The following is a 27,306-nucleotide window of genomic DNA, read 5'->3' on the forward strand; positions in this document are numbered from 1 at the left end:
AAACGCAACACCGGATCTTTGTGTGTGTTTGTGCGGCCTTGCATTTGTGTGATCAGCACCACCTCATGTTGCTTCGCGAGAGCAAAATGTTGCGAAGAAACGTGGCTCGTTTCTTTGATCTCCATGGCAATCTCCAGCAACGGATATTGCAGATCACCAATGCGATGATGCTCATGTCAGACTGTATACGGAGACGCCACTCTTGCACAAATCCAAGCAAATCTGATTGCCTCCCAGCATAGTGTGGGGCAGGGCGTTAAAAACTTTTTTAAGCCGTTCTAAGGCTAATATATATATATATATATATATATATATATATATATATATATATATATATATATATATATATATATATATATTTTGGCTGAACGAGTTTTTCGGACTGTTAGATTATTCGCACTATTCTTTGGTCCCTACAAGGTCCGGAAAATTGGCTGGCGATTGTAGATGACTGTCACTGCAGCAATATCAAGGTACAACGATTACTTAAGGAAATGAAAAAAAAAACTAATTTTTGATTGCCAATGTGGGGGTAGGAGAATTATGCGAGTGCAAACATTATTTATTTATTTATTTATTTCACAATACTGCAGGCCAATGTGGCCCAAGCAGGAGTGGAATTACAATGAAATGCGAAAAGAACAGCACAGAAATAATTTCCAACAACATTTGCACGACAATATAACTGGGACGGTATTTATCATACACACACGTAAAAGAACAGCACATCAATAATTTACAACAGAGCAAATACGATACATGACTCAAGCAATGCAAGGCCACACTCCCATATGTTTGAAATTTTTGCCACAGCTTGAGTGCCAGAACATATGTGACACCGCAATTGCAAAGTATCTTCCAGCATTTGTGCTATGTTGAAACAGGAAAATTTTTTGAACTTGCTAGGTTGATCCTTTGGTTCCTTGAGAATGCAATCTAGACCTCATTTAGTGATAAAGAATAAGCTAGACCAGAGTAAATGCAGTAAAAATCCATGATGCAACGGCAGGCTAGTGTTTTAGGGTGGCAATAGTAGCCATCTTTTTATTTTGGATTTTTTCTGGCTTACGAAACCTTCTCAGCAAAGGAAAGAAGCAATTTAAGAACAGTGCCAGCCAGGGCGTGGCTAATCAGGGCTGCATTAACAAGAATGCACTCAACCATGCAAAATCACCCCTCGCACCGCATCAGCAGCAAAATTTCCATGGTGCCAAGAGCGTACCTTCTGAAGCTGGCCATCATTCCTGACCCTGAGGACCAGTGGGAGGACGGTGCCTGTACTCAGCTTGCAAGTCAGGATTGAAGAGTCTGCAAGAATTTAAAACATTTTGTAGGACTCCCAAAGCTTTGAGATACAATACAGTAGAACCTCATTCATCCGTTTCAGAAAAAAATTCGACAAAATATGTACTATCCGGCAATCGGAAGTAACTAGAAAATTTGACAGAATCAACTAATATTGACTTTTACGTAATGCGAAGTGTCGCACAGATTGTTGTGGCATGAGATGCCGATGTGTGTCGAGGTGGTGGCGCTCCGGTGGCCTGAGACGCGTTTTGTTGTTTTCCTATTACGTGGTGTTTTAAGAGGGCCATGGGAAACCGAAACGAAATGAAGCTAATGAGCGACGTTAGATGCTGCCAAAGCAAAACGTGATGCCCACATCATGCCGCCTGCAGCAGGGAATGGCGGCGTGTTAGGATTATTGCCCACTAAAAGCATGCAGTATGCCACCAATGACACTACACGCTATGTACCACGTGCTGTAAAACAGATAGGTGAAGATGCTAATCACAATAAGTTTGGCAGCGATAGCTGTGAATGCAGCGCATGACCTTCTGGTCGGAGATTTGCTGGTACCACCACAAGAAACTGTGTGCGCCATCGTTTTCATGTGAGACGGGCGGCTGGGTGTTGCACTGAAGCTGCTGTGGCAGGCATCTATATATTGTTATCGATGACTCGTGCCTCGCGCATTTTCTTGCTTACATGGGATCTAGCAGCTGGAAAATGTATAAAAATTTATCATATGATCGCAGTTTGGCGACGTACCAAATGTTGGTGCCGAAAAATCATGTGTTCTGGGAATGTATGAACCGGTAAAAAATTAGCGTAGCTCTACTGGATCATTTTTTGTGTTCTCGATTGCGAATGCTGGTGTCCGGAAAACGTACGCGTCGAGGTCATATCAATGAGGTTCTACTGTATATGCTATTTCCACCTGTCTATATTCGTTCAGCTGATTCCACATGGCACTGCATATTTTTTGAAGATATAAAATACTAGATCACGTTAAAGGACTGGGGCAGACAGGCGGCTGAAAAGCAAGGGTGACAGAGAGTGTGGGGCTGCAGCAGTTTCCACAGCAGTTGCTGCACAAGGGCCTGGAGCTGAGTTGAAAGTTGAACAGTTCATATTGTTATTCTAGGGTCACTTTTTAAAGAAATAAGCTTGTCCTTATTTTTGTGTCCCTGGAATCACAATACGGTGCATACTGCCATGACCAGCACATAATTGCTATCCTTGAAAAGTGTACTATCATTGCATTCTGCCAGTACTAACATATGGGGAAGGAATTTGGAGATTAACAAATCTTGAGGACAAGTTAAGGACAGTGCAAAGAGCACAGAGCAAAGAGAACAAAAAATTATAGGCGTAGAGAAACAGCAAGACAGTCATGTGGATAAGAGGACGAACGGAGAAGTAGGAAATATGTTTTTATTTGTCAAGTTGAGATTACCCAAGAGGAAGGACTAAAGTTCGGACGGTCATGTAATGCATAGAATAGGTAGTCAACGGTCTATTCGAGTAAGTGCAATTGATAATAGCAGAGAGCTACACGGTGTGATGAAATTAAGAAAATATGCAGGCAGAGGGTGGACTCTGCTGATGAGAGATAGTGGTACCATATTTTTCCACATATAACCTGCAAACCCACTTGTAACACCTCAAAGAGGAAAAAAATCTGCTCATATAACCCACAGAAACAACTGTGTATGACACTCAACCCTTTGTAGAAACATTTAAGTATGTTTATCAGCAGAAAGGAATACCATGGAAATGTTCTTGCTTTGAATTTTTAGTCATCACCACTCGCACTGTTGCTCACGCTTAACGTTCCTTGACTGTAGCAATGTCCTGTATCTCAAGTGTGCTCCACTAAAGTGCTTACAGCATTTCTGCGGGATACAGGCCTCAATGAGACACTGCAAATAACCTTTGGACTAGTGCATTTTGCATGCGTTCACGTGTTAGCGCATGTGTGTGCTGTTTGTTTTTTGACAGAGCCATTTCAGCGCAAATAAAATCTAACACAAGACCAGAGACCGCGGACACCGTAGAGCCTGTGGTGTCCCATCCTTGATTAGTTTTCACTTGCACTACAATAGCTTCAAGTATCCACCAACTAGCCCAAGAGCAAGTTATCCTAAGTTTCTGTTTTTATTTCACTCCCTCTCGTTCATCGCTCACCATTTCAGCCAGAGTAGCATGCCAGGCCTGTCACTACACTACGCTAACCTCTCCAGATGTCATTAACGGTACCATCACTACTATTGTAGATAAGATAATCCACAATTTATCTTCTGCCAGAAGCTCTGTTTCCCATCTTCTCACAACGTTGATAATCTTCAGCTTTTGCTGCACTGTAAAGGACTGCTGTTAAATAAATAAAGGTCATCGTGATCCAAGTTCAACAGAGCTCCTTAGCACCGGATTAACTATTCACCAACTACAGCCACACAGTCAGTCCAGAGGGCACATGTGTGCTCCAGTCCAGTCAAGACAGCCAAAACATGAAATGGTGACCCGAAGAGACAAGAATAGGCAGCCATGAAAGAAAGAACAAGGTGTCTACCAAGTTAACATTTTCAAATTCCCCGAGTTTCCCAGGTTTTCCTGAAGTGCCTTTGTAAAATTTCCTGAGTGGCGCAGAACTTTGTCTTATGTCAAGACGGGCTGACACGTCGCCCAATGATGTCACTCTCTAGTAAGCATGATAAAAAAAAAACTTAGTTCAGTTTGAATAGTAAGAAGCAGTGTTTATTTTATGAAAAAAAAAGCAGAAGGGTGGGATTGGTAAAATGCACAGCAAATAAAATCTCTTCTAAAAAAAATGACAAAACCGTTTTCAAATTGAGTCTAACATTCTCAAATGCGAATAAAAGGAGATGCATACAGAAGCAAATATTTTCGAAAATGAGCTATTTCTATCAAGTGATAGGAAGCTCATTGGTATTAGGCCCGAACTTTGTCACAAGTGAGACTCTGTCCAAGCAGCTGGAAAGTCAACTACAGCAGTATTGACATACTCTCAGCATGCGCACAACACCTCAATGTTGCGTTTCATTGCTTTAAAGAGTTTATTTTGGTTTGGATGAGGACACCTGCATCTCGGTATCAGCCAACACTTTGTTTTGTTTTTTGAGCTGAAGCTCATTCAAAGAAGCGGTGGCACACTCTCTTTCATGTTCATACCCCAACGTGTGGGTCCTTCCTGTTCTCATCCTCCTTCCGCCACGCCTTCGCCCCATGGACTATTTGAAGCGTCCTCTTGGTCAGCTTTACAGCCAATGCCTGATTTTTCGGACTCCCCAGGGGCAGCGAAAACGTCCGAAAAATCAGGCAGTTCGAAAAAAATGAATGCATGTCTTTTACTGCCCTTAAGGGCTCAAATCGCCACAGGCACATTTGAAAAAGCTCTGAAGGCCTGTCGGTACACTTATTAGGCATATTGGTGCTCGTACTGTTACATGAGATACCGGGTGCATGCGTGTATAATTAAGGAATACATACTGTGTCCTGTGATAATTGCCCCTTCCTACACTTGTTATGCTTCATCAAAATATTTTCGCGTATGCTTCATCGCATAACATTGCTATACAGAGGCGACACTGACTTTCGGGAACCGCCATTATGCAACGCACCGTGCTTTCTGAGCTTCGAAGCCAATAGCGAGGGCCACAAAGCAGAGTCGGTGCCATTGCTGACAGCAGCGAATTGTTTCAATGAAAAACATGGCACCAAACGGCAAGATGCTTAATAGCGAACATCGAAGCAGCTAGGCCTAGCGTTGCCGTGATGGTGACTATGGCTGCCAGCGGATCTGCGTGTGAGCGCTGGTTCGAGGCGGCAAGGTAATCGAAGTGGCGGCGGTGGTGGCTTTGATTAATGCCATTTCGGACCTGCGATCACGCAACCAAGTCCGGAAAATCGGACAGCGATGGGTTCTTGCAAACAAAATTTCAGACATTCTTATACATTGACTCTACAGGTTACGTGGTGCCGCCGCGAAGCCGTCTGAATTATCAGGCATCAGGAAAGTCGGTCGTTGACTGTACAGTGGAAGCTCCTCCAGCCGACCACAGGGCGTCAAAAACAATTCAATATGATTCATGTCTGTTACTCGAGATAGCATTACCGCGACTTTCGACCCTTTCGATAAAATTACAGCTGATTTTCCCTGATAGAGGCACAAATTCCCTGAGTTTTCCCTGAGTTTTTCCAGACTACTCAAAATCCCTGAGAATTCCCGGTTTTCCCGGTCGGTTGGTTTTTCCTTGAAGAAGGAATCTCCGAAACACAAGGGTAGGGAGAGTGTAGGGTTCCCACGGAGGTAATGAAGTCTTGAAGGGCTGATGTAGAATAATGCAGCACGTGCTACCTTAAAGCCACATTTCAAGACAAAATTTGTTAAACCTACACCTCGACTTGGTTGTTCTTTCTTTATCATTATTTTTTTTCTGCGAGTTATAAGTGCTTAAATTCAATAATTTGAGATTGTCGCTAATGGCCTTGGTCCTTGTAATATGTAAGAAAGGCCGATCATTATGATGATGACACTTCACTATGTTCAACAGTTGCCAAACTAGAATAATCTTTGGTCTTGCTGGAGCACTATTTGATAACCACTGCTCCAGGAAAATTTTGGCATATCGCCATATCGACAGCTGGGAAAGCTCAGGTAGCAAAGGTGCAACAAATCGTGCGATCGCCAACAACGAACCTGATTTGAGAAGGTGGAGTAGAGGTGGAAATATCTCCTCCGTCCAAGCGATGAGTGTCTCTGCGCAGGGTTTTAGCGAGTAGTTCTTGCGCTGCCCTGTGGCAAACTGCACAAGGAGCCCCACTGCTTTAACCACTTTGGCGAGGAGTTGGTAACAATCGCCAACGACTTGAGTGTCACCACAACAAGTCCTGGAAAAGAGCCCGCAAATGAAAGAAAACTGAGCAAGCAAGTCTTATCCACACATTCCTGCAAAAAGAGAAAATACACTCGAACCTCGTTATAACGAAGTTGAAAGGGGAGCGGAAATTGCTTCGTTATATTCATTATTGCCATTTGCTGCAATACGTGCCCAATGGGGTGCACAATTGTAAACCTGGAAATAAGAAAACGGCTTTGCAGCCCGCAGAACTGCTACATGGCCACGCATGCAATGAAATTTGAATAAAACAACAAAAGAATCTTCTGCATGTGCAACATTCAGAGTTCATAGCACCTGATGCGGCAGCCTTTAGATAGCTGATTTCTATTCCATTCTGATGGCCTTTCACATCCACTTTCCACTTTGCTCATCGCAGTCGAGCAGCACATGTCACACAACACAGCGCTCCGTCGTGTGATTGAGTAGCCAAGTGACCTTCACGGCGCCGCCGTGGCTCGGCTGGCTCGTGACCCTCCCCCCCTCCGAGATTACACCGGTGCCAATGTGATTTCGGAGGCCACGACCAGCCGGCAGCCCTCACAGCATGCCACAGGGAGAGGTGAATGCATGGCCTGGATGCGACCTTCGTGATTACACAGGGGAGATGTCGGAGGCCAGACCCAGTTGCGGCTGCCAGAGCGGCACGCCGCAGAGAGCGAGAGAAGTGAATGCGCTAATTTTTCACACCACTGCGCTTCGCTGTGCAGCAGCACGCGTGACCCCAAGATTGCGCTGTGGAGGTCTTGGAGGCGTCACTAAGCTATGCCTGCCTGCTTTGCATGCTGCACAGTAGAAGTGAATGCACTAATCTTATGCACCGCTGCGTGCAGCCACGCATATAGGCACACGCGACAGGTAGAGAGAGTTCAGTGGAGAAGTGCAATAGTGAGACGCTGCTTGTTTGCACGTGTGCAGCTATGCGCAGTGGTGAGAAAGACCAGCATTGCTCGATGGCGAATTCGACGCGGGGAAGTGGGAGTTTTGAACTGCCGTGGCGAACAAGTTCTGAACACTGCGGCAATTGATGCACTCAGCTTGCAACACCAGGTATTTTTGTTTCGGAGATGAATCTAGTTCGTTATATCCATAAACAGGACAATTTCGCTTCGTTAGAACAAGGCTTTAAATACGTCAATCTCTATGAAAAATTCAAGGGAAACTTCATTTACTTCGTTACGGCCATTTTTTTGTTATATCCCATTTCGTTGTAACAAAGTCTGAGTGTATATGCAAATTCATGAGCGTAGCCCTACCACTCTTAACAGAATGGAGGGTTCCTTTTTATGATCAAATAAAAGGATGCCAGCCGAGCCTCACTAGAATAAGTTAGGCTTCCGACAGGAAAATATCTTCAATATACAGTCGAACCCACTTATAACAATATTCAAGTGCCACGGAAATCTCATTGTTACAACCAATAAGTGGTATAACCGGGTTGCATGAAAAAAATCAAAATAGGGGGGTGGCAGAGCTGAAGTGAGAAAACTGTAATGGCGGGGAAGCCAGCACTCTGCCCCACCACCTTCCTCCAACCATATGCCGATTGCCTTCACTCCTGGGCGCTCCGATCACAAGTAACAAGCCACGGCTGTCAGCATTAAAGAATCACGCTGCTATAACAAATGCAAAGAGTGGTCACAGGTGGCAAGCGTTATGCGAGCTCTGCCGAGGCATCGCTTTGTTGGCCCTAAAAGGGGCCTTTTAAAGAATACAAGAAGGTTGCCACAGCAGCCGGTCAGCTTGAGAAATCCAGAAGAAACGCTGAGGCGAGATCGCCACAAGCATCTTGCCACGTACTTCTAACTGGCTTGCATGAGAAAACCCTATGTCCATCAGCCTTGCATGCTTTACACGAAGCTTGCCAACATCCTTTGCCAAGGCATCCAAGTGCTCCACGTAGCACAGAGGAAGGTTCCTGGCAAAAACGAAGCCCCAGAGCGACTGAACCATCTGCCTCGCCTCCTGTGAGGACAATGCTGAGGCAGCTTGCCCGACCGTGTCATCGCTGCTGTCGTCGCCATCACTATCCGATGCAAGCATGTTCTCGACAATCGCCTCATCGGTTAGAAGCACTCAGTTACCATATCTATAGCAGTGCGCTTTCTTTTCACCAGCAACGTTGCGCATTGCCGATGATCAGTAGGGGTTTGATGTAGTAGTTCTGCGGAAACCCGCAAGCTGGAGAGAAGTAATGAATAAAGGGAAAATCAGACATCCACCCGTTCGTAGCAATTGCTACAAAGGGAACCCATATGGGTTCCTCGAAAGAAAAGCCTCATAGTTGAAGAAAAATTCATCCTGGTCTGGGACTCGAACCCGGGACCACCGCCTTTCCGGGGCAGCCGCTCTACCATCTGAGCTAACCAGGCGGCTAGCAGATGGCAGGGCGAAGTCGAATTTGCCGACAACACGAAGCAAAGGCAAGAGTTTGACGTAGTAGTTCTGCGGAAACCCGCAAGGTGGAGAGAAGTAATGAATAAATGGAAAATCAGACATCCACCCGTTCGTAGCAATTGCTTATTCATCATTGCCTTTATTCATCAGCGGGGGGATCAGTCATCTTGTTTCGGCGGCGAGTCAAATGAGGCTGAGAAATCGTGTGGCCAGGAACGATTTCGACACAACCAACAAAGACGAACGGAAGCGATTAAGCTGTTTGCAGAACTGTGCTGAATGAGGAGCCAGCGAGCAATCTTGGAGCAGTGCAGTTGGTGCGGTTCATTCGTGTTTCAGAGGATGGCGCAGCGTAGAGCTATGTGCGCAGCCCATTCGTGTTCGGAGGAGTGGAAGGGCAATGGGAGAGAGGCACAAGGAGAAGGATGGAAAATGAGCGCGCGGCAGCTGTTGGGGAAGCGGGCCATCATGCAGCAGCTTGAATTTCTCATTTATTTTTTATTTTCAAGGATTTCGCATTTCGCTACCTTTCGGCACGGACACGCAGCAGCCAGACTTTATCGTTTTAACTGATAATGCGGCATCATGGCATTGTAGTAAGCGGGCTATTTCGCCATGGAAAACATACAAAAGTTGACGGCACAGCAGCTTCTTATTGTTACAACTGATATATTGTTAAAAGCGGTATTGTTATAAGTGAGTTCGACTATTATCTGATATTTATTATAGGCACATATTCTTGACATGCTGATGTCGGCAACATACATTTTAGATTCACTCCATTATATCAATGTTAGTTATAATTGAGCTTTGTACACAAGCACTGATATCACATATAATTCAATATATTAAAATAAATCTCAGCATCTTTTAGAGCTGTCGAAATTCACACTTGTGGACTGAAAATTTGAAGTTGCTAACCTATTCTTGCCACAGTATATTTTCAATAATGTTGAGAATGTAGGAAACATTTTAAAGCCAAAGTTCTAACAGCGTGCATTAGCACTTGGCAGGGTTCAGCAATGACATGCGGTTTCCTGTCACCAGTTCAACACACCTAAGAACTCACTGAAAAATTCAAGTTCAGTTTGCCCAATGACACTACTGGCAGCCGTAAAATTCACAGCTCAGTAGAATCAGAATGTCTTATAAAGATTCTTGTGTCAATGATATTACTTACCCAATGGTATCAATGCCTAGGTTGAGCACTGACTTGAGATAGAAAAGCACTGAAAAATTGTTAGAAAAATAGAAAAAAAATTACATTTAAGATCGGTTGAGACTCTCATTCTCGTTCCAAAAATCAGAAAAGACACACAATTTATGCAGGCACAAAATCAGTAGCTATGGGTCCAAAAGCGACTTCTTATTAGGCCAACCTCATTTTTATAAAGTACATGACGCCAGACTGTTCACCTGTAGAGGCACACTAAACGGTGATATTAAGTTGAGCTTGACAACATTAAGCTTCTGTAGTAATAAATTCATCATTCGTAGTAAAAACAGAGCCCTTGCGAGCAATAAAATGACGAAAATGAAAAATAGCAGTGGCACCACCCGTTGTGGACTATGGTACCTCTCCCGTGACGTCAGCATTGGCCGATTCACAGGGAGCGGCATAGAGGGAGGTCGCATGGAGATTATGTGAACTTGTCCATTTTGGCACAGGCGGTTCAAATTGAGCAACAGTAGAGCGACCTTCAGCAGTTATTTCCTACACAAGAAAGTGATATCTCGCAGAAAAATATGATAAACTTCTACATGAACAATTTATAGATCTAGTTCAATTTAACATTTTCCTTTATTGTCCCTTTAAAGGAAGTCGAGTGTTGGGCCAGGGAACTTCGAAGAAACTTTCTCTATTGCAATAAAATTGGAAGTTCTCACTTCTAATTACGTTAATTAGTTACAGTGTGAAGTTTAACGTACCAAAACTGCATAGTAGGTTATAAAGGACACTGCAGAAGCGGGCTCCAGACCTAATGCACAGTTCTGACTGCTAGAACTGGTTGACACAAATGAGTTTTAATTATTTCCACCGTGTAATGCATTTCCTCAGCAAAACAGTGCTGCCATCTACGAGTGTTACAGCAAAACACAGCATGCTTGCTAAAAACAGTTACAGACAGTACAGTCACTACATCGATGTGAAAACCTGCATTTTTTATCCAGTACTGCAACAGACAACACACACTTTTGATTCAGTTTCCAAAAGACATGCCTTGCGTGTGTATGATATTTCTTGCATGCATATGCATGTGAAATGTACTACAGTAAACGCTCATTAATTAGACTCCGGTTGAGTTTTTGGTTAATTTGATCCCAACTAAAGGCCCTGGCTGGTGCCCATGCATTTCTATGGGCCCAAACTTTTGTTACTTTGATCCTAAAATTAGCCTTCATCGGATGATTCAAACTTTACCAGTCAGCATGCATGTGCAAAACCCCTATGGTGACCCAATAGCGATTCCTTTAGCGGCAGCTGGTCTCGGCAGCGCTTAAGGAAAAGTGAATACTACATTGAACCCACATAGAATCTCCAGTCGAAAACGCCTGTTTTTGGTCTGTCCTAGGAAGATGTCCAATCAAAAATGGTAGCTCACAATGTCTGATTACGGTATCAACTCGATTCTAACATGCACCATATTTTTCCCCATAGAAACTGGGCTGAGAATTGCCTGCATAGTGCAATCGGACAAAAAACCAAAGCTGTGTTGGTGGCATTTGTGTGCTTTACTGCAAACACTGCTGTATTGAGGTGAAGCTGACTTCAAAAATGTGTGGCAAAGCTGAATTTAGAAAACTGGCTGCCCTCGTGCAACATATATTAGACCTTTCCCATTTTCCTTGCTAAAAAATAGGGTGCCCATTAGATTTCTAATTTATTTAGGAGCTTTAATATAATTTCTGCATTAGTTATTTACTTTGACGCAATGAAGCTGGCGCGTTTGATTCGGGGGGCGCATTAGAATCAGGCAACCAGTGCCAAATGAATCTGTGGTGTGTATAGGCATTTTTTCTGCATCTTGTTTAATTCGACCCGCTGGATAATTCTATCAATTTCGTCGGCACCATCACGGTCGCATTAACAGAAGTCAACTGTATTGCTTGAAAGCATACCAGTTTGTTTTAAGATAGCGGTGTGTGAATGTCTGAAACTATCAAATAATGAATCGAATGTTGTCTTATTTCATTCAAAGAACAAATTGAACAGACACATTCGTAAATGCGGATATTTCTTTATTAGTTCTTGAATATTTCAAATGGCCAAGTGCGCAATTGAGCACAGACACAAAATTGGGGCAAAATGCTGATAAATTTTATCCTAGCAACTACCAGTGACACAAGTGGCAAGGCTTTGGTGCAAAATTTGGGAAGGAAAAGTTTTAACTTCACTTTCTCCAGTAATTAACATGTGTCCACCCTTATTAATGACACCAACGTAGTGAAACAAGTTTATCAGTCCTGATTAAGTTTTTGTCTTAACTATCCCTTTAAGTACTGCACACAAGCCTGGTGTTAGACAAAAAGAGCTCTGAAATGCAAACTCTGCAAATCTGAGCATAAAGGAACCAGTCGTCACCTATCCACAGAAGCCATTCACAGCCGGCTTCCCTAATTCTGTGACCAATTGTACTGCATATTGTTGTGTACTGATATCGCGTGTCACACTGACAATGCATTTTCATGAGTACTGCTTATCAGCCACGCAAGCAGCAGTCGGCTGATCACATGTTCATCACCATATAAAAGGGCACTGCATCAATAAACATTGTCTATTCTACCCTGGCGTCTGGCGTCCGGCCGATACACAACAGTTGGCGACGAGGAAGCTACAGCGATGGCCGTCGGCAGGATCGGTGAGTATCGTCTCGGCACGAACGCGTCGTGGGACGAATACATCGAGAAGCTAGAAATGTTCTGCAAAGCGAACAAGATAGCGAAAGAAGAACAGAAAAAAGCCATCCTTCTGAGTTGTTGCTCTGGTGAAGCCAGCAAGACCGACAGCAGCAACCTACGACGAAATTAAGATAGCAGTTCGCAAGCACCTGCATCCAAGGCCTTCAGAGCTGCACGCAAGGGTTTTGTTCTACAAGAGAAACCAGGCTGCCAAGGAATTGGTTGCGGACTACGTCACGGCGCTTCGGAAGCTAGCTGAAGACTGCGGTTTTGGCGATGAGTAGCTCCCATTGGACATCATGATGCGAGATCATTTCATATGCAGCCTCCAGGACGAAGCATTTCAGCAGCCACTTCTTACAGAACACGACCTTACGTTAAAAGTTACGTACGACATGGCCAAGAAGCGACAGCCAAGCAACAGCGAGACATACGCATGCAAGGCTGAGACGAGACAAAGGACTGCCAGGGCATGATGTAAGCAACCCGCACAAAGCAGGACACCACGGCAGAGGGTTCCAGTTGCTACCGTTGCAACGGTAAGCACGCTCCGCATTTATTAGTTTTAGAAAAGCGCCATGCTTCAAATGCAAAAGGGTTGGACATGTAGCAAGGGCTTGTCGTTCAAAAGGCGCAAGTAGAGCGGCCCGGAAGATGATGCCTGAGCAAGAGAGGAAAGTTGAAAAGAGCAAAGGCGTGTACGAAATTAGTGCATTGTTTTCACTCTGCGAAGTGAAAGAGCAAGAACAGAAGTTTATGGTTAAAGTACAGATACAAGGGCAAGATGGAGGTTGATTTCGGAGCCTCATGCTCAAAAGTGAGTGAAGGTACATTTCGAGTAATCAAGGAAAATCGGGGTGAAATACCACTCCTGGATTCTGGAACAACTCTCGTAACGTGGTCAAAGGAGGCGTTACCGCTGCTGGGTCGAGCGTCTTGGCAGAATTCAAGGGCCGGAAGGCGAAGCTGCCTTTGTTGGTAGTAAAAAATCGGGGCAACAGCCTTGATTCTTTACTACCTACAGCCAACGCAAATAGACAGCTAGTTCGCGCCTTACAAGGTGAGGAAGTCAGAGTTGTCGTTGCATCGTGATTGCATACTGTGGGGGAATCACACTGTAATTCCTAAAGCAGCAAGGAAAAGTGTGCTTCAACTGCTGCATGCAAATCACCCTGGGATGAGTGCCATGAAAGCATCAGCTAGAGGGCTCATGTGGTGGCCAAAAATGGACCACGAAATTGAAGAGTTTGTACGGCACTGTCAGCCATGTCAGAGTAACCGGCAAAGCGATCCCAAGGTTCCAGTGCATTTTTGGATCAAGCCAGATCAACCTTGGAGTCTCCTACACATTGATTTCGCTGGCCCAGTTAATGGAGAAGTATTCTTAATTGTGGTAGATGCGTACAGCAACTGGGCTGAGGTCGAAGTCATGTCATCCATGAAGGCTACAGCTGTCATCACCAGCTTAACGAAGATGTTTGCGACACACGGTGTGCCAGACGTTATCGTTTCAGATAATGGCACAGCATTCACTAGCTTGGAGTTGCAAACGGTTTTAAAGTGTAATGACGTGCATGGTATTTTCACTGCACATTATAATCCTGCCAGTAATGGTAGGGCGAAGAGGATGGTAAGAGAAGTTAAAGAAGCATTAAAGAAGCAACAGGAAGGTTCGACGCAGTGCAAGATTTCGCGGTTCCTGTTTAAACAGCACACAATGCCACATTCGGTCACGGGAAAATCTCCGACAGAATTAATGATCGGACGAAGGCTGAGGACAGCTTTGGACAGACTTCATCCGGACCAGCAACACGCGCCTGAACTGCAATGACCAGAGATTATGAGGTTCTGTGTCAGTGACGCGGTCTTTGTTAAAAGCGTTTGTCCAGGTCCAAGGTGGAAGGTGGCCAGGGTTGTGGCAGTCCGAGGCCCAGTGTCATACATCGTCCAGCTGGAAAACTGTGAGCGCCATCACAGGCACCGGAACCAGTTGAGGAGTGCCTGGATGAAGCTCGAAGCCGATCCAGTCCCAAGTGCAGACTACCCCGTCAGGCTACCTCCTACAGCCAGATGGCCACAACAGCTGCCGGCCAGCACAAAAGCAGCCACAAGGTCAAGTCCGGGGCCAAGCTACCCAAGACACGGTCGAGCCGTAAAGATCAACATGCGTTAGACGGCCTGTCGCACGTTATGGCATTGATGACTAACCAGACATTTTGGAATTGTGTAACGAAGCTTAGGAGAAAGGAACGTTGTGTACTGATATCGCGTGTCACACTGACGCTGCATTTTCATGAGTATTGCTTATCAGCCAGGCAAGCAGCAGTCGGCGGATCACATGTTCATCACCCTATAAAAGGGCACTGCATCAATAAACGTTGTCTGTTCCACCCTGGCGTCCGGCTGATACACAACACAACAGCCGGCTTCCCTAATTCTGTGACCGATTGTATTGCATATGGTAACAGTAAAAGATTGAGTTGAACAACACTGCCAGAGGTGTGCACTTACCATCAGAAAAGCAGCGCTCGACCGATCGCACTCCTGCAATGCAAAGGTCACATTGGGTAGTGAATACAAGCAACAACAATGCAAGAGAACACTATCAGATCCAGAAACCACCACTGACATCAACAGTAAACTGTGAGAGGCAACACTTTATAATAAAGAAAAAGAAAAAAGGGATAAGAAAGAAGAGCGAGAAGGAGAGCATGCATTTTTAGACTTGCAGTTTGTGGGGTTCAGGGCCCACCCAGTCACAGGCGTTTATCTAACAACGGTTATCAGGGGTGCTGTTTCTCACGGACTGCTTTTGTGGCACCAGCATGATAGGCACAAGGGGGGAGGGAGAGAGATATCTCTCAGGGTTAGCATCAGGTGCGTACACGTTTTCTCCTCTCCTCCACTGGCCCTCTTTGTTATGGCCGTCGCTCGGACTTGAGTTCATCTACGGTGCATACCTGGCATTGCTCCTTTTCTGAAAGCTAAGCTAAATAGCAGTGCCTAGTGCTCATGCGTGGTCATACTACGCCGAGCTGCACTTATCAAAAGCCAGAGCTGACATAAATTGTCCTAGCTGCTCTCACAATTAGGCTCATTGCTTATTGAGAGAGTGAACAGCATAGCCGTGGGGACATTTCGCCCTTAGTGGCACTTGGTAGGGAACCATCCTCTGGCGGCGACGTGCTAGCGGCTTCCGTTTCTGGATTTCTGTCCGTGGCACAGGAGCCTTCTTGCTCTGCGCGCCACTATACAGCTGGACGTTTGTGCAGTGTCAAGTGCACCAAAGACAAATAGACCTGTTCCCATTAACTCAGAGCAATGCTGTGTTCCTTGATGCGCAGTGCTGGGTGCCCTTTCCAGGATGAGCACACATACGCAGTAACGTGCTAGACTAAGCGAGGTCACGGCTGACACAGCCCCGAGGCTCACTAAGCCTGAACCTACGGTGGGAAGTGCTCCTGTGAGATACGAGACCTCCACAACTTGCACTCAACAAAAAGGAAATATTATGAGTCAGGAGGATGCCTGGTATGGATGCATGCAAAAAAGTAAAACAATGTGTGGAGATACCGAGTGGCAACGAATGATCACTGTTCTTTTACTGTTACTTTTGCAATGATGTTAAAGGAGCATTGAAATAACTTTAAAGTTGCAGAAACTGTGCCCCCCACTCCTCTCGCACAAAAAAGGATCATACTTTGCTTGTGTGAAGGGTGCGAAACACTTGCAAGATATCATGTGAACTTCATACTTGTCTCAGTAAGCTACACCTGGCATTATCAACATTATCATTGTGTCATGACACAGAGCAAAATTTGGTGACGTCGGTTTAGCAATAAGGTCAGGAATGATAATGCTGATCATAAAAAAATGAACGAGAGCTGCATGTTTCTTCTGAATGTGCTCAAGCATGACAGCTGCAGTGATCACATGAATGGAGCAAGCCTGTGTGCCTTGATGCCATGACGCAGTACTACCTTGACTATCAAAATTGAAAATGGTGAATAGGATAAAGCATATTGGTAAATTATTTAGTGCTCTGGTGCATGTCAGTATTGTTTCTATTTTCTAAGGTATAGAGTTTTTGAAGTGTCACGCTAAAAAAATGAAAAGTGAGAAGTTTCATGTCAGTAGTATTCCTTTAGGTCTCGACACGCATGCAATCATTTCCTGGAAACATCAGCTGCTTACAATATGTATAGTATGAAGCAAATGACCACGCATACATAACCACATGTGATGACAACAAATTTTTTTTAATATACACCGCGAAACAGAGAATTCACATTTTGAGGTATGCAGTTAAAAAAAGGAAAAGAAAGCTTACCTAGCGGTTCAGACAAGCAGTACAAAAGGTTTTCTATATTGTGTGAAATCTTGCCCAAATCCGAATCTGACATAAAGAGAGAGTCCTTCAATGCTGCAGACAGCTGAGGCAGAACAGCAGCAGCAGCAAAACTGGCTCCCAGAACCCTGCAAGAAATAAATTTAAAATTTAAATGAGAATTGGAATGCTATAAACGTTGAAGTTTTGCAGTGGGGTTTCCAGCAAACCAGTTTCAGAATTTCCCACAACTCCAGCTACAAAGTTCAGCTGGATTTCCATGATCGAAAAAGTTGAAAACTCAAGAGAGCCACTATTTTGCTGAGCTCTAAAAGCATATTTTCATAATAAAAAAATTTGTAAAATTCGTTGTTCCAACAGGAAAGTACTGGACACCCATGAGCATAGTGAAGACAACAGGACACATGCTAAACTTTGAACTTTGTTTTGCACGTGGCAAACTTATATTACTCAAACCCAAAGGTAGCTCAGGATCACAATTGCTTTCAATTCAGTTCTTAACCAACTGGTATCATGACAAAATGTAGCACTGTAACACAGAAAAAGAGATTGAGCACCCGTTTGTCGTCACTTTTTCTGCCCGCTATCTGTTAGACAGACACAGCAGAAGCTATTGTTTTCGCTGCTGCTACCATTTAAAAATTATGTTGCAAAGTTGACAAAATGCAAATTTTGTGTTGTTTGATTGCCGAAGTGCTAGGAGCACTAAAGGCTAGTTCTGATGACGCCTTTTGTTGGTGTTTTATTTTTCCAGACTCCAGAATGTGCCAAATATAGTCAAATCTGATGAATAGTTAAAGTGCACTTGTCATTTCATATTTAGCATGGTGTTTTTGAAGGAAGAATTCCAACAGCAATGTTTAACAACCTGCCAAAAAACTGTCAATCAACTTGATTTATTCTTTTGGGCCAGATAAAGGAAGAGTATAAGGGAAGAGTAAGTAAGATGCCACAGTTATAAGTTGAAAGCAGTGTTTTCATGCATGTGAACAAAGTAACCACTCTTTTATGTTTCTGGTTGTGAAAACCATTTTTCATGGTCTAAACACAGAGATGAAGATGTAACTATGTGTGGTACATTGGCTCACTGATGCTGAGCGCGTGGTATTAAAAACACTTTATGGGTGTTTTTCATCGTCTGCGTGGCAACACAATAGTCTATATCAAAGCAGTGTCAGTTTCACAAAAACTGGTGGCAAGAATATGAATAAACCTATTTCTTACAGTTTCACATGTACATGATTTTTTATTCAGGGTGAATTATTTTACGTAATCACTTCCAAGTTAACATTTAGTATTAAAAGAAGACTGAAGAAAACGTGCACAATAATGTACAAGAGGTCTCGCGTGGATATTTTTTAAATCCCCCCTTTGAATGAAACAAGCAATATGAACACAAACAGGTGAAGCTTTTACAACAGCCCCTATGACTGCAGGGCCTTTCAGGATAACGGCAGTGAGTAAACAAGGCCACTTAGAACACTTGTGTATAATGAGGTATAAAACTCTTCTTAATATAATAAATATTTTCACAATGACCATGTCATTCCAAGAAAAGGTCCCAGGATCTGTGTTTCTTTCAAAAACCAAATACAGGCACAAAATACCAACAGCACTGTTAAGCATTCTCACCTTGCACTTCTCAAGCGTCAAAGGTGCTCACTGTTTATTCAGCTTTTTAATACAGCCCATCGTATGGCAAATGTCCTTACACTGCTTACAGGTCCCGTTAAGATCATTTGATTTGCCAATATCTTTGAAACTTTGCAGCACTTTGCAAATTCTGAATCTTTGGGTTGTGCAATGCCACCTTCTTCATTGCAACCACAGGTAGCACTTTGCAGTTAAATCATTGCATTACTGCATCTGTACTGCTGCTTTATGTGTGCACTGCTTTATGTGGTCATTTCTTGCACATTTACTACTGCCTTTTACAGGTGAGCACTCCAATGAACTAAGTACACATGGTTTCAGTCGTAATAGAATAAATACATGTATTTACTAAGTTATTTCGAAAAAGTATGCGATGCTGATGCAAGGGATCAGTGATAATCAAAACATAAGAGTATACAGAACTGTCCACTTTGCTCAGGACAACATTATGAACAGTGTAGACTTCAATACAAACTTTTAGCACAGATATTAACATTTAGAATTACCACAACAAACAATGCAATGTGCACTGCTAATCTGCACTTAACATGTGGCATAACACGGAGACAAGTAACGGAATGTTTCAAATGCTAACAGGCCATTACATTAAGTGTTTGAGTGCCTTCTTTTCATTGTTTCAGTTCCCTTCCGACACAAAAATTTTCTTGCAAACATTATCAACTCGCTCAAAGATACGAACTGCAAAGCAGAACACCAATGCAAACCTGAACGCAGCCTTTTTGACGTGTTGCCCATGGCTGGCCGTGATAACAACATTGGACAGAACTTCCACGGTTAGTTCCTGCAGGACCACATCCTTGCACTGCTGGAGCTCTTGTTCAATCTGGAAGTTGAAAGCTTGGTAAGCTGCACCTAGAACACGCAGAGCAGCTTTTGTATGTGAGCACAACGGCTTTAGTAGTACATAAAGATGAGACAAAACCTTTTTTATGGCAGCCACTTGCTCCACGCCATCAGAGCTGACCAGTGTCTGATAGAGCTCTCCAAGAAGGCTGCTGCTGGGATTCTTTACTAGAAAATCTGCATAGCGACAAGGAAAGATAATGCAATCAATGTTGGGTGACCGGTAAAGAGCCCGCTGTTCATCACTGAAAGGTTAGACATTCTCGCGAGTAACGTGCCGGCCAAGATACATGAACGCATGCCGCTCGTAGTAGTATACTGACAGACCACTGACACGGCGACCTAATACAATGCAATGACGCGCCGCTGACACGAAACGCAAATATGCCGTTTAAGGTCGCTGTGTGCGATCTGAAACTAAATCATTACATCCTTGTATGCGCGTACTCTAAAGCGAGCCATCAAGTTAAATGTTTCATCGCTCCGTTGCTTTCTGACAGAACTGCGGCAGTTGCTCTCGAATGCCGACATTCGATCTCATCCCGTCCCTGTTCAGCTTCATTAAAAACAACAAAAAAACTAGAAGCTTTAACCTGAAAACAAGCCACACATTTCCGCCCGCGGTGACTGTCGATCTGCGTTCACAGAGGTAAATTTGTACCGCGGCGAAGCCAAAAACAACCGTCGCTTCAAAACAAGGACACCTCCCAGCTTCACTATACATATATTCTTAGCAGCCACGCGTAATGTATAAACACTTCGTGAAATAGAGCACAGGTAAGTGAAAAGGAAGAAAATAAACGCGAAGCTTACCATTGAGCCGGTCGAGCACATGCTGAGCCGATTGAACCGGCGCAGGCTTCAGCGTTTCGCCTTTCTTGCGGGCCATATCGCTCTACGCAACGGAAGACTATCGTGTGCTGAAGGCGTCGATGGAAAAGAGATGGGTTCTCATTTGCGTGAGAGCCCTAGGAAGCCTGCGATCGGTGCGAAGATTGACAAGTTCGGCTTCCCATATGACTGACGGCACAGTGCACACGCTCACCATGTGCTCCGACATGGACGAACGCAGATGCTTACGACGAGCCAAGTCGTGCCATACCATTGGCTAATGCCGAGCATGTGATTGTAAAACGCGCTAGAGAGCGCATGCAGGTGCCTTCTTCTTGAGTAGACATTTTTCAGCATTTTTCTCGTAAGCACAAACGTAAAAAATGGTCGCCCTACGTGGCCATTTGTTGGACATTTCCAGGGCGGACACTGAGTTCTGTCATGGAGCGAGCAAAAGAAAAGCTCGCAGAAAATGCCCAAGTGCGCAACCTTGTCATAGTAGCAGGTGGGCTAAATGACGTCCTAAACAGGAAAGGGACAAGAGTAGCCTAGCGCTTGGCGAAGCGGGTGGACGACTTGCGCGAGGTGCAGATCGTGGTGTGCACGGTGCCTGTACGTGACAGTCACGTACAAAGAGCCGTAGTGGCTGCTAATGAGGCAATATGGAAAATGAGCCGAGAGAAAGGCTTCGAGGTTGTCGAAGTAAACAGGGAAGTGAGAAGTTGTGGTTTTAAACGAGACGAGACTCACTTCAATTACGGGTTGGCACGAGAAGTGGGCTGGCGACTTGGTGGTCGCGCTGTTGCTTTTTTAGGGGGCCCGCGGGTGCTCAGGAGGTCAGAGTAGATAGTAATGAAGAAGGTCCCTTAGGGGAACATCAGAAGAGCATCGCCGTCGATAACAGAAAAAGGAGGAAAGCAAGCCATGCCATGCAATAGGCTACTTAAAATTGCAGGGCGGCAGAAGAAAGGAAAAGTGGGCAGAGATTGAGGAGCAGTTACATAGAGAACAAATATGGGTGTATGCGGATACAGAAACGCACCTTAGAGACTCAGAAGAGCCGCCAGTTATTGAGAATTATGTTTGGGAAGGGTGCAACAGAACTATAAAGTCGGAAAGAACTGGAGGGGGGAGAATGCTCATCCATCAGGGAGCCAAATGGAAAAGAGTTAATTCACAATGTCAAGAGCATCTTTGGTTATCAGGTACAATGAGTGGGAAAGAAACTTGGCTGGGCGATACGTATTTAATTTGTGGACCGGAAAAAAATTGTACAGAGAAGAATAAAGAGTTAGTGGTATGCATATAAGCGCTGATATTAAGGGTTTCGGGAATGGTGCTAAAATTGTCCTATTAGGTGACATGAATGCCCACATATAGGATTTAGATGGCTATACCAACAACGGGAAGTCAATGCTAGACAATTGTGAGCAACATAACCTCGTTATCGTGAACACAGGGCCTAAGTGTGAAGGGTAGATCATGTGGGAAGTGGGAAACCGGCAAACGACCATTGATTACTGTCTGATGACAGAAGGAATTCATGGTAAGTTGAGAGAAATAGTCGTTGATGAGGAAGGGCATAGCAGCACAGGGAGGGACCATAAACGCATCATTTTGAAAATGGGATATGTAATTGGGAAAGAGAATAAGGAGCGCAAAATGGCCAGTCCAAATTTGAACGCTGAAAAAATAGCAAATATAGTCACTAGAGTCGAGGAAGAACTTGGCAAATGACCAAGTAAAGAGTGGGAATATGGTGAGCTTCTAAGTGTAATAATGACAGAAATACAGAAAGAGAAACAACATGTTCGTTGGAAAGGAAAAAAAGAAACCGAAAAGCTGGTGGAACAAGGAGATACGAGAAGCGATCGCCGAACGACAGAAAGCATCTCGAGAGCACAGGCAGGCAAAGAAGGCGCAGTTGCCGCATGATGAAGTAACCAGTAAAATATACCGAGAGAAAAAGTCTATGGTTCAAATACTGGTGCAAGCAAAATTAAAAGGTAAAAGTGAACGTTGTTTGTCAGAAATACGTGAGAAAAAGAAGGCCGCACCTAGAATATTTTGGAACCACATAAAATTATTAGGCAGGAAGTCAACTACAATATAACAACATATCCTAGACGAAGATGAAAACAGACTGGAAGGAGAAGGTGAACGTGGAAGGAACGTGAACGTGGAAGTGAACGAAGATGAAAACAGACTGGAAGGAACGTGGAAGAGACGAAGATGAAAACAAACTGGAAGGAGCAGGTGAACGTGGAAGGAAGGTGAACGTGGAAGGAACGTGAACGTGGAAGTGAATGAAGATTAAAACAGACTGGAAGGAACGTGAACGTGGAAGTGAACGAAGATGAAAACAGACTGGAAGGAACGTGGAAGAGTCGAAGATGAAAACAGACTGGAAGGAGAAGGTGAACGTGGAAGGAACGTGAACGTGGAAGTGAACGTGGAAGGAGAAGGTGAACGTTTCAGCACTCAATTCTTGGCCAATCCCCCAGTGTGGGTATGAGCCATAACATGAGGCCATCATCATCATCATCAGGAGAAACATCCGAAAAATAACAGCCGAATCTTTCCAAGGCAATGACGAGGTTGTATCTGAAAAAAAAGAGCATGAAAGAGACCCAGGTGGAAAAGGACCTGGTGCGACAAATTTCAACTGGAAGAAAGCCAAAGAGAAAATTCCTAAGAGCCACAGGGCTAGACGAGGTTCCCGTTAGGCTGATTAATGAACTAGGACCAAAAAGTAAGGAAGCTCTGGTGAAAGCAGTGGAAAAAATTTTAAGAGATATACGAATACCAGACAGTTGGCGACAAAGTAGAATGAATTTAATTTATAAAGGTAAGGGGGAGAAAGACAGAATTCACTCGTATAGACCGTTGACCATTACATCGGTAATATACAGGTTAGCAATGCAGGCAATCAAATTAAAGCTTCAAGCATGGGCAGAGAATAATGGCATTTTGGGAGAGCTTCAGAATGGCTTTAGAATAGGTAGGCGTTTGGATGATAACTTGTTTGTTCTTACTCAGTGTATCGAAATATCAAAAGCAGAAAGCAGACCGTTGTATGTGGCCTTTTTGGACATTACAGGAGCATACGACAACGTAGACCGCAACACATTGTGGGATATTCTGGAAGGGGAAGGCTTAGGTAACGATTGTCTACAGCTTTTGAGAGAGCTTTACTTAGAAAATACAGTTTGCGTTGAATGGGAAGGGATGAGAAGCGCGGAGAAAGTTCAAATCAACAAGGGACTGAGGCAGGGGTGCCCTTTATCCCCGCTGCAGTTTATGATGTACATGGTGAGGATGGAGAGGGAGCTAGAAGGAAGTAATATCGGGTTTAATCTCTCATACAAACAGGCGGGTACAGTAATAGAGCAGCAGCTCCCAGGTTTATTTTATGCGGACTACACTGTGTTGCTAGCTAACAAGCAAAGTGATTTGCAACGTCTGGCTAATATCTGTGGGCAGGAAGGCAACAATTTAGGTTTGAAATTTAGTGTTAGAAAATCAGGTGTTATGGTATCCAACGAAAACATTGAACAGACAGTGGAGATACAGGGCCAGGAAACACCTCGGGTAGCAGCATATAAATATCTTGGTATATGGATAAACGAAGGCAACAGATATGTGGAAACACAGGAAAAAAACAATAACAGTGAAGGGGAAGAGAAATACGTCATAATGAAGCACAGAGCGCTATGGGGATACAATAGGTACGAGGTCCTCCGAGGTATGTGGTAAGGTGTAATGGTTCCAGGACTTAATTTGGGAAATGCGGTTGTTTGCTTTAAATGAGGGGTACAATCAGGACTCGACGGGAACCAAAGGTCAGTGGGTCGCCCCGCATTGGGCACTCACAGAGAGACTACAAATGAAGCTGTTCAGGGTGATATGGGTACTAGTTTTGAAGTGAGGGAAGCTCGCAGTAAAATTGAGTATGAAGAACGGCTGAAGAATATGGAAGAAAGTAAATGGGCTGGGAGAGTGTTGAGGTATCTGTACAGGAAAAACATTGATTCACAGTAGAGCAAAAGAACTAGGAAGCTTACCAGCAAGTATGCGGCCTGTAGGGTGGGCAACACACCAACAAAAGACGTCAAGCGGAAAGTCAGAGAGGCTGAAATAATCTCATGGGTGGCGGCAATGGAAAAGAAACCTGCCATGAGTAACTACTTAAGAGGAAAAAACGAAATCAGGAAAGAAACAATTTATGATAACTGAAAGGGAAGCTCATTACTTTTCGAAGCGAGGTCGGGATGCCTTAGAACACGCACCTATAAAGCGAGATATAAGACGGAAGAAGAAGCATGTGCTTGCTGCGGTAAAGCTAGGGATCGAGACTATGGAGCATGTTTTATTAGAATGTGAAGAAGTCTACCCAGCGGTCGATTTAGGCACCACTGGCCTCCTTGAAGCATTTGGGTTCAGCGAGAGCAGTGGAAAAGTAAACATGTCCGCAATGGGGATTACTAAGAGGCGATTGGAGGATTGGTGGAAGAAAAGTAGGGAAAGGACAAAAAGCGGAGAGGTACAAAAGCAAAGTTCCCAATAGAGGATCTGAAAATTTGGTTGGGGTAGTTCATAGTGTTTTTTTCTCTTTTTTATTGTTTAACCTAGGTAGGACATTAGGCAGTATAATAGCAAGAGCTTGGTGGCGCAACCCACCGCCCCGTTCCAAAGGGGACGCTCATAACATCCATCCATGTTAAACTTGAGAGTGTGCGGGGCCTGAGCTGCCCGCGCAGTAATGTGTAACGTGGTGCGTACGAGAAGTCACAGCAGCATTTATTACATTGGCTGTTGTTTCAAAGCTTGAGGCACTTCCTTGAAAGAGGCTTTTTGGCGAAGTACCTATAGGCATCGTGCTTGTCTGTCACGGAGAATGCATAGTTCGATAGAAGAGGTCGCGGGAACCGCACAGAAATCAGTTCCATGAGTTTCAGCCTCTGCGGCTCGTCACTGTCCTTGCATTTAAACAGGTTGGAGCCAGAGAGCAGGAATTTCACGTTCTACAAGACTAGTGAGGGGTTTCTCAAGGGCATGATTTTCCTTCAGTGCGTGTTCAGCAAACGTCCGCAGGGTGTCAAGGGCAAATGGGAGCTGGTACGAAGGATAAAGCAATCCACCTCGATCTTGGCTGCGAGTGAATATCAGGAGTGGATGATATGTTACTGGCTTTTTGCAAACACCTACACAGTTTTCGCAGTTCATTTGCACTGTTATACCACGAGCAATGTAGCCTCCAATGTACACTGTCGCGGAAATCTGAAGGGAGGGCAAATGCAGAGGCAGGAGCGTAGTGTTCAGTTGTTCTAGAACAGTCATTGCAGTTTTTGCAATTTCTCATCGCGGCTGCACTTGTTCTGCCGGTGTCTTTCGAAGCAATGCTGGAAAGTGCATTTGAGGCAGCAATTCCTGTTTGAAGCACTTTCTCAAGTTCTTAAAGGGCTGCACGGACATCCAAGGTACCATTGCTACCCGAAGACATACGCAATATCCCAAAGAGAGATTCTATGGGGTCACTGTTAAATTTGCGCGTAAGCTCGAATGAAAACTTCTCAATACTCAGCCGGTATTTGCTGCATGCCACAGTTGAACGCGTAGTGGTGAGAAATGCTTCATATGTTTCCTTGGTCAAAAACTCCTTCGGATGGCTACATATTTTTTTCAAATCCTCCAAGTAGAACGGCATAGTAGCTTCAAGCCACTCGAGCCGGTCATCATCAACATCATCATAATGCCGGGCATCTGCAAAGTTCTGACGACGGTGCTAAGTTGTGTTGCTTGTATCATGAAAAACAAAACAAGGGTAAATGTACTTCATGAATGTAACACTAGGGCCTGCGCTAGCAAATGATACGCTGTAAGTGTGACCCGTTTGTTCTTTCAGGTGCTCCAAGGCAGCAGGAGACAGCACCTGCACGGCCCTTCCGACATTCATCTTTTCAATATTGTTTGGGCAGACATGCTTGCGACTGAGGTAGCGCCCTGGTCTTATTGTCAAGTCTTTTTGAAGCCCGTAGACAGCTTTGAGATGCGAAGATGATATTTCTCCTTTGGCCCGATGTCATAGGCCAAGAACTGGGAGCGCAGATTTTTCAGAACATGGCACGGATCAAAGCTTAGGAAAAGGCGTCACTCAGGGTCACAAGTATGTTCAATCCGATAAGTGAGACAGCCATATCCCAGGAGCTTAAACGCATGCACATTTACTTTGTCGTTGTCCGTAACGAGCCTTGTGATGCAAAACCCACAAGTTTCCACTTTCTTCATGATGAAGACAACCAGCTCATGCAGTTGAGCGCCAGTGAGCCCTTTGGTAAAAATGTAGCCTACCGGGATTTTGTAGGACGTGGACAATCCGCTCATCACGAAACACAGGAGCGAGTTTGCTAACACAATATCCTTGTGGTCTGCCGAGCCAAGGTCTATGTGGCCAACAAAACAATCTTGCTGCTTGTGGTACAGGAGTTTGTCTTTCACTCGCATCTCATCAACGATGAGCGAGCACACCTTGGACTGGGGTGCCTGCAAATTCTGGCATTCTGTTCTTAGCCGTGCTTCAACAAGTTTTGTGAAGCCCGTCTCTCCATTCTGAATACCGACATATGCAGATAGAGTGTTTCTGCTATGCCGTTTCAGAAGTTTCTTGCCCCGCATATGCTCGTAGGCCCTTGTTGATAAGTGCCTGAGAACAACACAATGGCGAGTTGTCTCCTCAGACCAAGTTGGTCTTTTCTTCTGGAAGTTCTTGATCTGGTCGAGCAGAAACAACGCAGCAGGTAGTTTCTCTGAGGCTGTCTTTCTTATGTAACAAATTTCATCCGTAAGGCTGTCCTTTTTCAGGCAATTCAGCTCCAGGTTATATTTGTCAACGCTCTGTAGAAGTTGCTGGATCTTTATCTTGAGGTCTCTTTCTTTCCGCTTCCATTTTGTCCTTTCCGCAATCAGCAAGCTTGGTGGCGCCCTGTTATCCACTTAGACGCTTCGATCACGCTTCGCATTGTCTCCGCAATACCGGGCGTCGCACTGGCCCGCCGGCTCATGCGCGCAAAATGACGCCTCCATGGAAGCGTCTTCTTCCACCTCAGCCAT

General features: G+C 44.5%; 1 protein-coding gene and 2 pseudogenes across 2 annotated transcripts in view; 1 reads left to right on the forward strand and 2 right to left on the reverse strand.

The window, feature by feature from the left end:
- Window positions 1-20,442, reverse strand: part of THADA (Thyroid adenoma-associated protein homolog) — a 102,100-nt gene extending 81,658 nt beyond the window's left edge. For both annotated transcript variants that reach the window (XM_050192686.3, XM_050192685.3), the window contains exons 1-8: window positions 20,179-20,442; window positions 19,445-19,542; window positions 19,227-19,345; window positions 16,831-16,976; window positions 15,012-15,044; window positions 9,781-9,829; window positions 6,005-6,195; window positions 1,223-1,308 (exon numbers count right to left, since the gene is read on the reverse strand). In XM_050192686.3, coding sequence (XP_050048643.1) covers window positions 1,223-1,308; window positions 6,005-6,195; window positions 9,781-9,829; window positions 15,012-15,044; window positions 16,831-16,976; window positions 19,227-19,345; window positions 19,445-19,542; window positions 20,179-20,254 — 798 coding nt within the window. In that variant the 5' untranslated portion in view covers window positions 20,255-20,442. The remainder of the gene's footprint in view (window positions 1-1,222; window positions 1,309-6,004; window positions 6,196-9,780; window positions 9,830-15,011; window positions 15,045-16,830; window positions 16,977-19,226; window positions 19,346-19,444; window positions 19,543-20,178) is intronic.
- On the forward strand, window positions 11,845-13,372 carry LOC126545056 (uncharacterized; annotated as a pseudogene).
- Window positions 20,443-24,975: 4,533 nt separating the features above from the next.
- On the reverse strand, window positions 24,976-27,306 carry LOC140213485 (uncharacterized; annotated as a pseudogene).

The sequence above is a fragment of the Dermacentor andersoni genome, chromosome 10 (genome assembly GCF_023375885.2).
Source record: "Dermacentor andersoni chromosome 10, qqDerAnde1_hic_scaffold, whole genome shotgun sequence".
NCBI lineage: Eukaryota > Metazoa > Arthropoda > Arachnida > Ixodida > Ixodidae > Dermacentor > Dermacentor andersoni.